The sequence below is a fragment of the Pyxicephalus adspersus genome, chromosome Z, assembly GCF_032062135.1.
Source record: "Pyxicephalus adspersus chromosome Z, UCB_Pads_2.0, whole genome shotgun sequence".
Taxonomy (NCBI): Eukaryota; Metazoa; Chordata; class Amphibia; order Anura; family Pyxicephalidae; genus Pyxicephalus; species Pyxicephalus adspersus.
In genome coordinates, this window is record NC_092871.1 from 73,540,144 (window position 1) to 73,558,625 (window position 18,482).

Consider the following 18,482-nt stretch of genomic DNA (forward strand, 5'->3'; position numbering starts at 1 on the left):
CACTTGTGGCTAACATCTTCTAAAACAGTTTTGGGTGATGTTAGCCAAAGTTGTTTCCCACTTGTACCTACATATTTGGTTTACTACACCTCCTCATTTAAGAGAAATTGATGTTCAAGTCTTGAAAGTGGCCAGTAATATGTGCAACAGGGCAGCACTCTTGGATGGGTAGAGTTGTTGTTCATGTTCTGATGATGCCATAGTAATGAAATTTTAGGGGGAGTTAGCCACAAGCCAATGTTCTTTGTAATGCAAGTGGCCCCAGGGGGTCCAATTTCAGGTTCCTAGACGGACTTGCTTTTGAAACAGCAACCAAAATGTTCAATTTACATAAATGTTTACATAAAATTCTTTAAAACTGGGGGCTTAGTTTTTTAGTTACTAGTAGCTATGAGGGTACCCTATATACCCTGAAATTGTGGGCTGCTCCTTCTACATCATCAGTGGTTTTCCTGAAATGAAAAAAAAAAAAAAAAAGCACAGCATTTCCAGGAAGACAAGTCACCTGGATCTAACACCTTCACAGTGCAAGATCGGTTGATATGTGCAAGAACCCAGAAAAAAAGATGGTGCTGGACAGAATGGTGAGCGCCAGAAGGAATCCAAGCCAGCAAGGGACTTGCTGGTCTCAGTTTGTGGATAGATTAAGGGCCTGTCATTGCAAAAGATATTTTTTTTTCCCCACAAAAGTTGTGTTTCAATTAGATTTTGAGTCCAGCGACTGGCATTCCATTACACACTCCGTCAAAATGAACAAGTAATTACAACACCTTGAATTTCTAAAATTCTTGAGAGTGAAAAGGATTTTTCCCTCAATCTCAAGAGGAATATTTCCCATTGACACCTCTGATTAGTGTCCTTATTGATACTTCTCAACTTAAATTATCTTTTCTAATACTGGGAAGAACAGGATTGTGTCCTAAATTCTGAATTATTGTCTGCCACACACTCAATAACTCTATATATATTGATCGTTTGGATGTATTATTCATCACATCATTACATTGTTACAATTCTATCTACAGTACAAGTTTAACAAGCCAAGTCTCGGAATACCATAAGAAAGCTATAAAAGCGTCGGAAAATGAGTTGCATGTACTGCTTCCTCAAGCCAGGAACCACTGCTGCTTGAAATACAGCTAGGCCGGAAAGGCCTTGTAGTTAACACCTGTTAATAATTCCAGGTGCCTATCAGTTGCCTAGTACTACAGCAAGAAGACCTGGAAAACCGCAGTAGACGTAATAATCTAAGAATACGCGGTCTACCAGAGTCGGTAGAACCCGCGGACCTTTAATCTGTGGTCACACAAATTTTCAACACACTACTAGGGACCCCCCTATTGCAATAGAAATAGTCCATAGAGCTCCTGGTCAATGGTTTCAAGACCCTAGCAGAGTGCGAGATGTCATATATAAGCTGCTGTCATACCCGCTGAAAGAGGATTCAATGACTTCTGCTAGGTCGCCGGAGTCACCCATTATGCTTAAGCAGGATCTCTCCCGCCATACTCTAGCACTAAGAAGGGCTCTGCGCCCTCTCACGGAGGTCTTGAGAGCAAATGGCCTACGCTACAGGTGGGGGGTCCCGTTTCACCTTACCGCCTCCAAAGATGGGGTGACAGCAGTTTTTCGCAGCATCGCAGATTTATTTCCTTCTTTTTTTGGCCACCTTTTCTTTGTAATGATGTAATGAAACATGTGTCACTGACGTTGTACTTTATTGAAAAATATACCTTAATTTGCTGCCAAAAATCCCTGTCTCTTTTTTACTTGATTCATACCTAGACTAATTACAGGGTTGGCCAGTATATTTCTTATTATCATAGATAGGGTCCCCTCTTTTGTTCCTTGCACACCTTTTCTTTGCCACAAGTCTCATTACCAGACTGGTCAGGGTTTCTGGAGGAACCAGAGGGTTCGGAATGACAAAACATGCGCAGAAAGCGCAATCAGAAAAAAACTAAAAAGGACTTTTAGCCACATCTGAGGACTGAAGGAAGACGTCCCACCCCAAATTGTTTTATCTGGAAGGGGGCATATACCCTCTCTTATTTATCCGGATAACCCTTATTTTGCTCCTTAGATTTCATAAGAAGATTTTAAATGTCTGATAATTACTATTGCACTATTTCATATCTGTGTTATGTTTAAATGCCTTGGATTGTGCTGCCACCCAGTGGCCTTTCCTGATATTGCACTGTTTATATGTATATAAATGGGAAATGTTCTCTTTGGGAAATAATCAGATCACACTGCATGGTTTACGCCATGCTATAATGCAGCTATTTAATTGTGTAAAAATTTTTTGTTTGCTGTCTTTTGTGTGCGGATACTAATGGTTGCGGCTAAAGTAAATAGTATTTGCAAGCTTTATAAGCAGCTTTTAAAAATGTTATATTTGTATTGTTTTAGCAATGTTGTTGCGGGGGCAGGAGTCCCCCCTTTAATGTAGGTGCCTTCACAGTCTACACTAGGTTCCGCACCTGGCGGAGCAAGAGGTACTAGGGCTGTCTGCACCCGTCTTACATGGGTAGTTGCACCTGCCCGGTGGGTGTTATCCTCTGGGTGTTTCCTAGGGACCCCACTTTCTCGGACTCCTTTTCTGAGGAATTTTATCGTTTATTGTTTGTGTTTACAAATAGAAACCTATTTTTTCTTACTATTGCCCAACAGAAAAACAACCAATACAAAGATTGATTCTATAAAGATTATTACACTCAATGTTAAAGGTTTGAATGTGCCAGAAAAGCCAAACCAAGGCCTGGATAGCGTTTCTACAAGAAACACACTTTAGAAGTGACAAAATCACCATGTTAGCCCTGCGGGTCGTGCTGGCACCGGTGCTCCTAATTGCAGGCACGGGCGCCGGGTCCTATCTTTCAGGTAAAGTAACCCCAGCACCTGTGTTCCATGCCAGAGTTTCCTTCCTGCTGGAGACTTGCACTGGTATTTGAGCTGGCGTGGGTGTGTCTCTCTTCATCTATGGGGCAACACATACACGCCCTCTGTTTCTACAGCCTATAGCTGGATCTCTGCTAGTATTTAAGGGCACTTCCTACTACAGGAAGCTGCCTGAGCAATCCTAAGGTTTTAGTTCGTCTAAACTCCTAGTGCAAAGGTGCTTCCTCTGTTTGCTTTGCTGTGTACCGGACCTTGTTTACTTACCCTTGGACTTTGCCTGTTTGCCGCCTGCCCCTGACCTCGGATTACGTTTATTGACTTTTGCCTGATTGCCACCTGACCCTGACCTCGGATTAGGTTTATGGACTTTTGCCTGATTGCCGCCTGACCCTGACCTCAGATCTTGTTTTGGACTTTGTCTGATTGCCATCGCCCTCTTGGCCACGCAAGCCCCTCCGGAGCTTGCACCGAGTACCCTGACCCCTCTGATCAGCTGCCACTGACCTGGGGGTTGCTCTGGAGTGGCACCTGGCAGCTACCCTGCGGCCCAAGCCTATCCTCACCATCAGAGGCTCTAGTGAAGACCAGGCAGCGGCTTAGTTACGCCCCTCCAGAGCATACCCAGTCAGTGGCACAGTGGTTCCACACTCACGTGCATTACACACCACACTCCGAACTTGCGAATTCCCTACAACTTATCTTTGCAGCTCTCCTAACTCCCGATCTAAAGGGGTGAGCATATTACCTAACGCTTCTGTATCTGGGTCTCTATCAGCAGCTAAATTTGATATAGGAGGTTGCCTTCTTTTTTTTAAAAGCACCCAAAAACCAACCACTTATCTTGGCTGCTGCTTACGCCCCCAATACGTCACAAGCTTCTTTTTTGTCTGCTATGTTATCAGTGTTTCACAGAGAGGTCTACCGGGACAGGGCCGTATAGGGAAATGTTTCTGGAGCCACCAGTTGGTTGATGTGTGGATAGTTCTCCACGCGGCGGAAAGGGATTACACCTTCTATTCTAGGTCCTACCATTCCTTCTCCTGCAAAGACCACTTCTGGATCCACCACTCTGATCTTGCTTAAGTGGTGGAGTGTTCAATAGGGAACATTACCTTTGCTGATCACGCCCCGGTGTTCTTGAAAGTATCTCTTTCCTATGCAAGCCCGAAGGTTTGGAACTGGAGGCTTAATGAGTGTTTACTGAAGGATAAGGCCATTAGAACAGATGTCCTAATGGAGCTTACATCATATTTTTCTGTAAACACTACACCAGATGTGAGTCCCATGATTATATGGGAAGCACACAAGGCTGTATTAAGAGGGGTTCTCATTAAGCACAGTTCCAGACTCAAAAAAGCAGCCGCCAAGGAGACACTGGACCTAATCCTGAGGATAAAGGACCTGGAAAAAATACATAAGAGGACATTTAAAGACCAGTTGGGGAAAGAAATAATACTGCTTATGGATAAATTGGCAGATCTATGTTTAGGTAAAGCCAAGGCCAAACTGGCCAAACGCAGGAGTACATTTTACGTATTTGGTAATAAATGTAGTAGGACTTTTGCTAACGCTTTGAAAGCACAACGGATGGGATCACGCTTCTCATATTTTAAAAAGGCAGGGAAAGAAAGTTCATCAGGTTACTGATATTGATGCGGGTTTCCGAGAATATTTTCATTCCCTCTATAATTTCCACCCTAATACTTAAAAGTAAGAAAGAAAGGACTGGCAAAATCCAAGAGTATATAGCCCACTCAGGACTTTCTTAACTTTTCCAAAAAGAGGCAGCGGCTCTAGAGTCCCTTATTACAGAGGAGGACCTCTTCAGGGCAATAAAAAACACCACCAAAGTACTAAATTGGATTTATTCAGCCCAGAAGTCCAAGACCCCGGCTTTCCTGCAAAAAAAAGCTTTTGACAGGGTGGACTGGCACTTCATGACGCTGCACCATATAGGCTCGGAGGAGAAGATGATGCGATGGATCCAGAATGTGTATTTTAACCCGTCAGCCTCGGTGAAGGTTAATGGCTTTCTTTCCAGCCCCTTTTCAATAACTAATGGCACAAGGCAGGGATGCCCATTGTCTCCTCTAATTTTAATACTGATTTTTTCTGTGTCGGATTAGAGCCTCCGGGAATGTTATGGGGCTGCAGATATTAGGAAAGGAAAATAGAGTGGCCGCTTTTGTGGACGATCCCATTTTCCTGATTCCTAACCCAGTGGTGACCCAAATCTGATAAAAGAACTGCAAGACTATGGCAGGCTATCCAATTTCAAGATGAACCACTCAAAATGTGCTGCCTTGGATATCTCCCTTCCATTTCCTACTAAACACCAATTGGCAGAGAATTTCACGTTTAAGTGGGAGGAATCCGGGATTAGGTACCCGGGAGTCTGGATACCTAGAGTTCTCCAGTCCATTTTCCAGCTGAATTTCTCACCTTTCCTTCAGTCCATGACCAAGGAGCTGGAGCAGTGAGTTACTCACTCATTTTCTTGGTTTGGAAGGATACAGGTTGTGAAAATGAATCTCTTGCCCAGAGTGCTATATTTGCTTTAACCCCTGCCCTATAACTATTTCACAAAGTTTTTTAAAACAAATGCACGCAAAGATATACAAATTCATCAAGGGAAACAAGAGTCCTTGTTTGAATAGAAAGTTACTTTTAATGGATAAGAGTGCAGGGGGGCCTTGGTGCCCCGAACCTGAACCTGTACTATGCTGCTCCCCATTTGGTGAGAGCAATCAACTAGGGAGATTCCAAGCTATGGGTACAGACGGGACAGGTCTTTATTAAAGTGCCCCTTTAAGCACTGCCGTGGCTCCAAAAGCCGAGTCAATATCTGGATAAGGCACATCCCACATTACTAGCTACAATTACTGTTTGTGGGAAGTACTTTATTTGTAGGGGATTATCGCCCCATCCTAGTCCTCTGACACCGATATTAGACAACCCAGGGTTCCTACCTGGTATGCCATTGGGTGGATTTAGTGCCCTCAGGGAGAAAGGACTAACCAGAGCGAGACATTTTATAACTGGAAGAACGTGGCGTACGCTGGTAGATTTACTAAACCCTTCTCTTCCGTATGAGCTAGATTTTTGGAAGGCGGCACAACTTTCCCATTTTCTTAAAATTTTACAACCCGAGGAGGGGTATGACAAGCGATTAACGTGTTACAAAAAAGATGTTTATTGGTGACATGAGTTCTTGCCATGCCCTATCAGCCATATATTCTCTCCTAAATATGTCACCGGAGGGTTACATGCTTACCTACCTAAAGGGGTGGGAAAGGGAGTTGGAAACAAGCTTTACCCAGAACCAAAATGTACTGAGATACTGCCACAAAAGTTCTATGCATAGTGGTTCCCAAGAAATGGGGTACACAATCCTCACATGCTGGTATAAGACACCAGACAAATTGCACACCGTTTTCCCTACTGAACCAGATATTTACTGGAGATGTGCAGGGGACAGGGGCACGATGCTGCATATTTGCTGTACATGCCCACGGCTTGAGGGTGAAAATTTGCCAAGATCTATTAGTGAGACCATTTCCTAATGACCCAAGTTTTTTTCTTCTCCACCTTAATGATTGGCCTCAAAAAGTGTACGACAAATCGGTGGTTACATTTTTGTTAAACGATGCCAAAGCTTGTATTCCCTCTATGTGGAGAAAACCAACGTACCTCTCATTAGACATGTGGATACGTAGAGTCAATGAAACAAGGATAATCGAGGATCTGGCTGCAGATCTATATAAAAGAAACAAAATATTTCTGGATACCTGGGCACCTTGGATTATGTTCAAAGAATCAGCTGAATATAAGAATCTGCTGGTAGAGTGTAGCAACTGTTACAAGGGTATAGTCAGGAGGACGTTTACTTGGCTGTAGGAAATTGGTTAGGTGAGGATAGAGGGGTTGGTTTAGACAATGGCTAGGAGGGGTCTGAAGAAAATGGACATACATACATCATGAACCCCATGAAAATTTCAGGTTTCTACAACAATCGATGTAGGAGATATCAGGATTTATACATGGGGATAAGGACAGTAGCATGGACACAGACACAGGTCTCATGCTGCTGCTGGTGTACAAGGGATAGGATCATTTCACAGTGGAAGGTGAGTGGGGAGCAGTTGTATCGAACACACTCACTCTCAGGAAGCTCACACTGAAGCACAATCTCATAAAAAACAGATAGGAGATGCAAGCGCAGACAGAACAGACACAGCTGATTGTGACGTCATTGTACATGCCCAAATAGCTGGTAGAACGTATTACGGGGGTAGGATTTTTTTTTTATAGACACCTGTTCAAATCTTTTTTTTACCAACAGCACATTCCACCTTAACAGTCCACCCTGATCTCCAAATGTTGGAAACCTTTATCTCCCAACTTACTCTATCACGCTGGGTAACATGCAGCATCAACAAATTGAGAGATAATTTGACCTCAAAAACCCTAAAAAAATTTGTATCATTACAAAAAGGGTATGGTTTACCCATCATCAGCAAATTCACCCACAATGGAAAACCATATCAACATTTTATAATGTCCTCAGTGAAATATAGAATTTTTCTTAAACTCCACTATGCAAAAATGGTCTAGAGATTTGGTAAACAATTCACTCACTATTCCTGGTCTAGGTCCCTTAAAGAATCTTATAATGCTACTAAATGGGACCTATTTGAACAAATTTTTAGTAAGTGGTATCTCAAATGATCAAAATTTTTCCCCAATCAATATGCAAGTTGTTGGAGGGAGTGTGGCACAACTGGCTCACTCTCACACCTACTTTGATTCTGTAAATCTATCAGATCCTATTGGAACAAAGTTTTTTAATTTATTCCTGACATAACCCTTTTACAGATTATCCACAGGAATTAGCGATATTTCATCTAACGATCAAACAACTCCTGAGTACAGTTAGAACAATAGCTATCCACTTACCCCAAAAATAAGACCTACCCAAAAATAAGCCCTATTGTGATTTTTCTGTATTTTTGAGGATGCAGAAAATAAGCTACAGTTCATTAAAAAAAGTCTATTTAAATAGTGGCCAGGTTCTAACCCTACCCCAGTCTATCTAAAACTATAAAAGTCCTTATTCTGAAAAAAGTTCTGCTGTAAGTAAGGCCAAGATCAGCATGACACCAACAACATCTACTATACCTTTAAACTGTGATATTATCCTGTTACAGCACAAACAATTATGATTGATTATGTTATGATGATGTTCCAGAAGACGATGACATGACTGTATTTGAATAAATGTTGATTTTTGTTCCTGAATATTACAAGAAATTCATGATGGATTTCAGGGTTCGGAGAGTTATGATGATTTTCCAGAATATGATGACATGGCTATATTTGAATAAATGGTGATTTTTGTTTCAGAATAATTGTGGAATATTGTTCATGGAAAAATTAGACATCCCCTAAAATAAGCCCTAGTGCATATTAAATTAAGTATTTAATTTGCACTTTTGTTGTCCCAGGGGATTTTAAAGGGTTCACAAACTTTCAAGCACCACTGTAAATTCTGTACATGATGTAAAGGTCAGGGTTCATTCCCACATGTGCAATTTAGCAGCTGATCAAAGATAAGACTAGCATGTCCTAAAAGTGATTGGCCTTTACTATGAATGAGCTTCACTGATTTGAAATAAAGAATTTCTGCAAAATTGACAATTCCACTAATATGCATATAAAAGAATATATATACACATAGTTAATGGACAAACTACTATCAAAAATGGCCATAAGAAAGTTGGGCACTTTCAACAGGAACATGTATAAAAGCTATTCATTACACCTTAGGAGGGTCAGGGTATTTGCATTCAGCTTGATTATATTGGCAACTTTGAAAATACAAATAACTTTTAAATAGCATGCTTGGGGTGTGCATTTAAGCTAAACTTAATACAGAAAATGAAAAACAAAAAGGAATAAATGTGGAAACCACCATTTCTCCTGATTTCAATGTAAAATGCATCAAGAAAAAAAATTCATAGGTGTGGCCATATGTTGGAATAAGATTTACACTTTTTGCTTTTGCTCCTTTAAAAGCTGTCTAGCTTACAGTTAGTTAAAATGTTTCCAATCCAATGAGACTCTACCACAAACTGTAGGTTCTCAAATGTGTTTAAGGCCCTCTGCTCATACACATAAAAAGAGAGTTGGAAGATTCAATTAATACCTCAAAAGCATCTATGACTATTGTGCCCTAGGCACCAACTCCTAATGGTATGCTAAGGAACTTCCTTCCCTCCTCTTTACAGGGGGAATGGAAGTGTGAAATATCTAGATAAAATGTATTTAAATTTAAATCCGTGGATCAAAATGATGTGACAGATGCAACATCACAGTCAGATAGTGTTGCACCAATCACCAACTTCCTTTGCTATAGCATACCCAAATTTTCACTTTACATAAAAGGGTAGACAACCCTTACTTGTAAAGGGAAAATGTTATTTATTTTTTTAAGTGCAACACACTTCCCATTTCAGTCTTGAACGCTGAGGCGATGAGAGCGCAGAGCCTTGTAGAGACTACCAATATGTCACCTATGACACCTCGGAGGGTCCCAGGGCATTTTTTATATTAAGGGAAAGAGATGCCAATCTCATACAAGCACATTGAAATCGGCTCTCTTTTTTTTCCTTTTACAGCGGGCTACATCACCCGATCTCGCACCTGAGCAAGATCAGGTGACATGCTAAGAAGACGGCGGAAGAAGGAAGTGAAGAAAGAAGATGGTAGGGCCCAGCACTTCCCCAGCGCCGGGATGAAGAAGAATTCCAGGATGACGGGTGGTCCGAATCATGGGAAGGACCAGCGCCATCGAGGAACCTGCAGGATTAAAGAGGAACTATACTCAAAAATTAGTCTTTCAGTTAATAATTTATTCTCACTTACTTGCAGTAAAATGTCAGTCTTCCCTGGTGGCACTGACTGGGTCAATGCCTATCCGTGAAAAATATGATTTATAAGGTGTTTAGAAGTAGCCAGCTTGTGACTGGCAAGTTTACGTTTTTTTCCTCTCCTGACCTTCTCCTCCACCCACTCCCCCTTCCCTCACTGCACGCGGAGCTCACAAGTTGGGAAGAAGCAGGAAGCAGCTGCCGACGAAGCAGTTGCACTTGAGTGGCATGAGAGTCCCAGAAAGAAAGAAAATAAAATCTTCATAATTAGGGCAGTAGGAGTGAATCAGAAACAGTCCCACCAAGGATGGCGTTTCCGAGATTGCAGTTCACCACCTAGGTGATAGAGAGTGGGCGTATGGACAGAACTTATTTTTAGTGTTTAAAGGTGAAAGCAAGCTGAAGAAAAAAGCATTCAGATGATTATAATTGATTTCGTGAGTACAGGTACGCTTTAAAGGTAAATGTAATTATTTTGTTTTCAGTTTAGTTCAGCTTTAATGTCTTCACTGCTGCAAGTGGGGTCTGAGTATGTCAGATAAATTACTGAAATCTACTGGAAGCAAATTGATTAGATCAAGCAGTATTATGCGAAAAACAAGCGAGATATTTTTTTTTTTTTTTAAAGTACAGCATCTGAAAAACAAGAAATTGTTCATATCAGCAATGCATACAATCATAAATAGGTAGCCAAGAATAAATCAACACCTGATTTTCTGCTGTCATCACAGCTCATGTCTGCTTTCTGTCTGCTTTAAGTTATAACATTATGCCCATGTCCAATAAACACATAAACATGAATATCATATTCACAAGTTATGAAAAGCCTGGATCATATTATGATCTAGGCATTGTGTCCCCCACAAGTCATCTGAAAGAAGGGGGGGAGGGGGGATAGTGGCACAATCTTGCGCCACAATGAAATTCTGCTTGTTGACTATTGCCAAAAATTTAACACACCAGGGTTTCAAAATGCCAACAGCATCACAGAAGTGGTGTAACTCTATATAAAATGAAAATTACTCACCTGGTCCTTCTTCTCAAGGGCCAAGACATGTTCTTCAGCCATCTTGGCTTGGCGTGTCTGATGGGCTTCATTTTGCTCTTGAAACTTTCGTACTGTTGCTAATAAAAAAAAAAATTAAGTTTGTGCTCTGAAATTATAAATGTTTTTTACAGCTAGACTGCAGGGTAAACAACTAAATAACAGATTAAATATATATAAAACTGTTTGGGTGAGAGAGGTACTGGACTGGGAGTCATTTAAATGTGTAAACAAAGAATATGCTGATATGAGGGAAGAGCATAAATGATTTACTGCTACTTACAGGGTCATCTAGCTTTATTCCACCTGCTGCCACAGCCTGGAGAACATAATACTGTTTTAAACTAGGTTTAAAGACACAAGTGCCAGCTAGTCAATGTGGATGTGTTTCACATCTAATATTTCAATAAAAACATTTACTAACAATCTGACACTTGCCACCTTTAAACTAAGCTCTTATGTAGGAGCAAAGAGTCACATTTATACACAGTTCACCTGCCATGTTAATAACAAAATAGTATATAACCCATATATTGGGAAATACAAGAAAAAGCAGTCCATGTAGTGTACAAAGGTTTGTTTTGGCTATTAACACGTTTCACCTTTTCATGATTTCAAGGGAGACAATGGCAAGTGACCAATACTGTGTATCAAAGAATTGAAAAGTATTGATATCAATATACCAAAGTCATAATTGATCATTGGCCATCAAAGATATCATCCAAGGTATGTGGCTTTTAAGACATATCGCTTACACGTGTCCAACGATTGGTACAGTTAGGGATTGTAATTCTAGCAAATTCTAGGATATCTGATAAGTTCTGAGGTGAAAAAACTGTACTGGGGAACATGCAGTGAGGAAAATGATAGTGGGGGATGATATATAAAGAAAAGTATTGAAAAGTTGGTAGTGTTGCTCTTGATATAAAGATTAGGGCAGGTGAAGAAAAAGGTAAGCAAGGTTCATTTCAAAGAATAGTGATATTATGGAAGAATTCTTTCTCTATAGGTTCAAGAGTTAGGGCAAATAAAGGTAATAAATAATTACAAATTCATGCTCTTTATGCCACCCAACCCCCCCCCCCATCCCCCGCGGTATTCCCGAGTGTGACCCGAAGTGGATTTTACCTGTCCTCGGGACATTCTCCAGGGAAATTCAAATAATTTGGTATTGAATTTCATACAAAATAGCTGTATTGAGTCCAATACAAAGAAATCTTTATTTTAGTTACCCTTCTCTGCACTCTCTCCAATTCCACAATATCCTTTTTGTGAACTGGTGCCCAAAACTGGGCTGCATATTCCGGATGTGGTCTGAAAAATGCTTTGTGCAGGGGCAGGATTATGTCTCTATATCTCTGCAGTCCATTCCTCTTTTCAAACAAGAAATTACTTTGCTAGCTTTAGATATTGCAGCCTGGTATTGCTTGCTATTATTAGGTCTATGGTCTACAAGCACCCCAGATCCTATTCCAATCCTGATTCCCCCAAGTGCATTCCCCCTAGACAGTATGAAGCATGCATGTTGTTAGCTGTCAAGTGCATAACTTTACATTTATCTATATTAAATGTCATTTGCCACTTGGCTGCCCAATCAAACAGTACATCCAGGTCTGCTTGTAGATTATAGACATCCTGTATGGACTTCCATTAGTTTGGTGTCATCTGCAAACACAGAAACGGTACTTTAAATACCAAACTCTTTATCATTTATAAAGATGTTAAACAGTAAAGGTCCCAACCCTGGGGTACACCACTAATAACCTTAGAGTCTAAGGCTTAGACCATTCAGAGTATGAATCATTAATTACAAGTCTCTGGATTTAAGCCAGTTCTATCTCTATTTACAGATTGACTTTTCTAAACCTATTGTCTCTAACTTGCATATTAACCGTCTATGGGGGTACAGTGTCAAATGCTTTAGCAAAGTCCAAGTACAGTATATCAACTGCTATTCCACTGTCTACCTGTTTACTTACTTCCTCATAAAAAGAAAGTAAATTTGTTTGACAGCTTCGGCCTTTCGTGAAGCCATACTGATTATCTTTTATAATATTATTTTCTAGCAGAAACTCCTCTATGTGGTTCTTTATCAAACTTTCTAGGACCTTTCCAACTACAAACGTTAAAACTAACCGGTCTGAAGTTACCTGGTAATGACGTTGCTCCTTTTTTGAAGATAGGAACCACACTGGCCTTATGACAATACACCGGTACCTTGCCAGTAACTAAAGAGTTTCTAGAAATTAGAAATATTGGCACGTGGATGTAATTCATTAGGTCCTGGTGCATAGTCAACCTTAATTTTTCCCAGCTGTTTCAATTATATCAATTCTTAGCCATTGTGACTCATTTAGAGCAGTGACATTGCTAATATGAATTTGGACTTGAGCTCTGCCATTTTCCTTTGTGTACACAGAGCTACAAAAAAAGTGTTTAGTAAATCTGCCTTTTCTTTATCCCCAGTTACCAACCCAGCAACATCCTTTAAGGGGCCTACATGCCCAAAAATATTTTTGCTATTAATATATTATTTAAAAAATTGGGGGTTTGCCTTACTTTCCTTTGCAATCTTTCTTTCATTTTATCTCCTTTTTCCATCTTTTGGTATATTCTTTATGGTTTTCAAATGATCCTTCATTTTTATATTTTTGGAATGCTCTTTTCCTGTTCCTTATGGCTTTTTTAACATAAGCTGTGAGCCACATAGGTTTACTTTTAGCCTCCTAAACCTATTACCCATTGGAATATATTTTTCAGTGTGCTTTTGTAAAACAGACTTGAAACATTCCCATTCCTGTTCCTATTTAGTGTTCTTTGAAGACAATATTGTCTCCCAGTCCAAGTCACAGAGACACGCCCTTCATAATGGAAAATTTGCTCTCTTATAATTAAATGTTTTTATCTTTCCTGTTTTTGCTTCCTGTTTACGGCTTATATTAAATAAAATCAAATTATGGTCACTGCTACCCAGATTCTCTTTATATGCACGTTTGTTATAAGCTCTGCTTTGTTAGAAAGAACTAAGTCCAACAGAAGATCATTTCTAGTTGGGGCTTCTATAACTGTACCATAAAATTATCTTGCATTAAATTCACAAATTTCCTCACTTTTGCTGTTCCTGTATTGCCATTACTCCAGTCAATGTCAATGTCAGGGTAGCTGAAATCTCCCATGATTAAAACACTTTCCACTTTTTGCTGCTTTTTCAATCTGCGCTAGTAGTTGATTTTCTATTTCTTCCTTAGCACTGGGGGGCCTATAGCAAACTCCAATAATTAATTGTGTGTTATTCAACCCCACATTCAACTCCACCCATAATGCCTCAACCTCATCGCTTGTTCCATCCGCAATTTCCTCTTTCACATTCACTTTTAGATCACTTCTCACACGCAGACACCACCACCTTTTTGTTTGACTCTGTCTTTACAAAAGGGAGTATACTCAGGAATATTGAGAGCCCAGTCATGCGAAGAACAAAGACAGGATTCAGCAATGCCAACTAAGTCATAATCCTGCTCACTAATTAAGGCTTCAAACTCCAATATCTTGTTTGCTAGATTTCTAGAATTGGTGAACAGGCTCTTTAGACCATTGCTGCATTTACCAGCATTGTTTGACAAATCCTTTTGTTTTTCAGTACAACTAGTAATGCAATATCCAATGTTTGTTTTTAACATGGGAAGCTCCTTACAATTATCCATAACTCTCCCCCCAACTATCCCTAAATCCACCTTCCACTAGTGTCTGACCCCTGACTAACCTTTCTGCCACCTTATTTACCTGTCCTATCCCCCTCTGTCCTAGTTTAAATATCCCTCAGCCATTGCCCTAAATCTTTTCCCTAGCACAGCAGCCCCCCTTCCATTTAGGTGCAAACCATCTCTGGCATACAGGTTGTACCACAATGAAAAGTCAGCCCAGTGCTCTATGAACCTTGCCTTTTGCACCAGGACTTAAGCTATGCGTTTAGCGGTTACCTCTGCCTTTCCTGTGCATGGCACAGGCAAAATTCCAGAGTACATAACCTTGGAGGTCCTTTTCTTCAACTTGAAACCTTAGCGTCCTAAACTGATTTTTTAAGGATCCCCCATCTTCCTATCTATATTGTCATTGCTTCCAACATGGACCAAAAAAGCTGGGTCCTGTCCAGCCCCTCCCAATAATTTGTCCACTCAGTCCACCACATGCTGAACCCTGGTACCAGGGAGACAGCAAACCATTCGGCTAAAGGGATCCGGGCAACAAACTATTCTATCCGTCCTCCTGATCATAGAATGGCCCATGACTACCAATTATCTTTTTTCCTTCCTGCGTTTCCCTCCCCAGCACTACTAGCTGTTAGGGTTAGCCAGTGTTCTCCCCAGAAATTTTTTTCATCCGGGTGGTAGGAAGCTGTAGCCGGGTGGTAAAAAAAGGGGGTGTGGCAAAACACGGCAAATTTAGTGCTCCCAGTTGTTTATGCCATGGGTATCCAGTAACCTCTTACTGTTTCAGTGTTCTACCTTCTCCCAATTATTTGTTACAACTTTGTAATGCCTGCCCCGTTAGTATATCTAATTTTTCTATTCTATGTATTTTGCCACAACTGTCCTATGCTGTGTATTGTGACCCAACTTACTAGTGTTCTAAGTTTTAAGAGTGTAATCCCTTGTGGTAGTGTAATAGTATAATGAATGTGGTGTAACAAGTTAGCTCATATTAGCAGCAAAAACATTTACCCCTTCTGAGTGACTTCTGGCAACTGCTAGGCACCTAGGATTGTTAACAGGCGGTAAGTGCTAGGCACCGAGGATTGGTAACAGGTAGTAAGTTCTAGGCACCTAGGATTGGTAACAGGCCAGTAGTGCTGGGCACCTAGGATTGGTAACAGGCCATAAGTGCTTAACGAAATGGAAGTGAAGACTGAAGGGGAGAACTCCTCTCCACAAAAGTGTAAAAAAAAAAAAAAAACGCACATTTTTCCATTACATAACAGAGAAAGTCACTCTTTAATATAATGTTAAAAATGTGGTGATGCTTTATTAGCATCATGCATGTGATATCAGATGGGGACAAGACAGACAGTGACCCCCTCTCATCACTGTCCGTATTCTATATAAAAACACTGTCTGTGACGTTTATACACAGTGTGTAATGTCATCGGCAGCGCAGTGTGATCGCTATGTGAGTGTAAAAGCTGCTTGTCATATTCTTCAGCCTAACAACTCGCTGTGTTCAAACCTTCAGATCTCCTAAACCGTTCGTTGTATTAACTTGAAATTTTTAAGGTACACGTGGAGGCATAGGAAACTGAAACTGTAGGTGCAAGTGGGGGACACTTGTGGCTAAACCTTTCTAAAATGTAATTAGTATGGCATTATGAGAAGGTAAATCTCTACCGAGCAAAATGTGCTGCCTGCTCTGTTACACATATCTGTCAGCATCTTACCTCAAACCCCAATTTCTCCAGAATTAAGAGGTGCAGGGAAACAAAAATATAGGTGGAAGTGGGAGTCACTTGTGGTGATCACCTTTCATCACCATGGTATCATTACAACATAAAAAAAATTTGTCCAAAATGCACTTCCTTGTTACACATGACTGTAACCTTCCTGTACCTCAACCTCAATAAAATTTAGTGGGCAGAGTTCATTTTCTAATGATGCCATAGAGATGAAGTTTTAGGGGATGTTAGTCACAGATGTTCCCCACTTGTACCTATATTTTTGGTTCCTTACACCTCCCCATTCCCCAATTGAAGTTCAGAATGTTAGATAAGTGGACAGGAATGTGTAACAGGACAGGGACGCCCATTTTGATGGGCATAGTGTTTTATGTTCTAATGATGCTGTAGTAATGAGATTGTAAGGGAAGAATGTGCCCGACACTTGCACCTATATTTTCAGTTTTGTACCCCCCACCCTCAGAGAAATTGGTTTGCAAAGAAGAGAAGCAGACAGTTTCATAGGTATAGGTTTGTGACAGGTAGGTATATATTTAGGGGCCCCACCCCAATGCTCCTTGCTATGTTAGTGGCTCCGAGGTCCCCAATTTGCACTTTCAATTTAGGACCCCTAGTTGCACTTTCCTCTGAAACAGCAAAGCCAAAAGTTCAATTTTCATAACTTTTTACATTTGTGACCCCCAATTCTTGAAATTCTTTAAAGCTGGGGGGCTGGAATTGTAGTTACTAGTATCTTTGAGGGTCCCCTGTACACCCTGAAAATTAAAGGTCATTGTGACATACATATTAGGAGATATGGAGGTTTTTACACACAGAGCTGTGAGGATGCAGAATTCACACACAGGTGCTATGAGATGGGGGCGGGGCTGGCCGTGTCTCCTTCACATGAAGGCTGCACTGTGTGTGCTCACCTCTCATAGCAGCAATCCTCTGAACAGATGACACAGAGCAGCCTCACTGAGATCTGTGCATCCGAGGATGAGAGCTGCCGAGAGCTGGGCAGGATATTCAAAGCAGCCGGGCGGAGCAAACGGCTAAAAACCTCTGGGGAGAACTATGGGGTTAGCAGTTACATCTAGAGTTGCCACCACTGGGTCTGCCACCTGCACATCTTCAAATAACTTTGCAAAAATGTTGGGGTGCTCAAACACAGGGCTAGCCTTCCTTTTTTGTGAGCCCCTACCACTCCCTCTAGTTACATTAACCCAACATGTTCATCCTGATTACCCTCTCCACATCTAAGCCATTACCTGCCTGCTCAGTGAGCAGGAGACCCCTCTCAAGGTGATCCAGTGATTTCAGTGTTGCAATGTGCTTCTCCAGCTCTCCAATGCGAGATAAAGGCGACTTGCTCACATCTGTCACATTGGTATTCACCTAGGAGCTGTTGCCCCATTTGTGCATACATGTGGCAGACTGTGCACTGAACCAAACCTTCCACCTTGCTACCACTCATTTCCCAGTTACAATGTTTGTTTTTTACAAGGAGTTATAAAAAAAGTTTACTTACAGTTTGTGGTTACTTTTAAGGAAATAACTGTTTTTTCCAACTCCACTTGATTAAAAAGACTTGTTTCACCAGTCTAGCAGTGAGCAAGCTCAAGGTGAGTCTGCCAGGAACTTAAATCACCTATGAAGCCTTGACCCCTCCCCCTTAGAGGTCAGCAATGAAAAAGGAAAAAAAAAGCAATTTAAAACAAAAACTGATAGTCAAGCAGACACAACCCAAGAGTCAAAGAGACACAACTCCCAAATGCACAATATCAAAGTCCTGTTTTTTCCAACTCCACTTGATTAAAAATCCACTTGTTTCACCAGCCAAGCAGTGAGCAACTGTTCAAATACACTTTGTGGAAACCTTGGTTAGACATTTTTTAGGGTAACTATATATTAAGATTTTACCAAAATACCTCAAGTACTTGGTTCTTTGATTTACCAGAACTGGTCTTTCGCCCACCACCCATCCAAACCCATTTTAGCCCTACTTTCCTCATTTGGAGGGAAGTAGGGCTAAAGATATTTGGATATAGTACAGAATTTGGCAGTGAATTGACATAAACATATGCTCCTTAGTAGTAAAGCTACCATCATACCTAAAAGACACTATAGATGTCCTGAAATTGACCCATAACATGACTGTTCCCCCCAACACGCTGATAGT

The 18,482-nt window shown here is 40.8% G+C and overlaps 1 protein-coding gene across 5 annotated transcripts in view; it reads right to left on the reverse strand.

Moving 5' to 3' along the window:
* Positions 1 to 18,482, reverse strand: part of LOC140343672 (golgin subfamily A member 1-like) — a 322,269-nt gene that overhangs the window by 280,347 nt on the left and 23,440 nt on the right. For all 5 annotated transcript variants that reach the window (XM_072430480.1, XM_072430483.1, XM_072430478.1 and 2 more), the window contains one exon: positions 10,858 to 10,955. In XM_072430480.1, the coding sequence (XP_072286581.1) occupies positions 10,858 to 10,955 (98 nt within the window). The remainder of the gene's footprint in view (positions 1 to 10,857; positions 10,956 to 18,482) is intronic.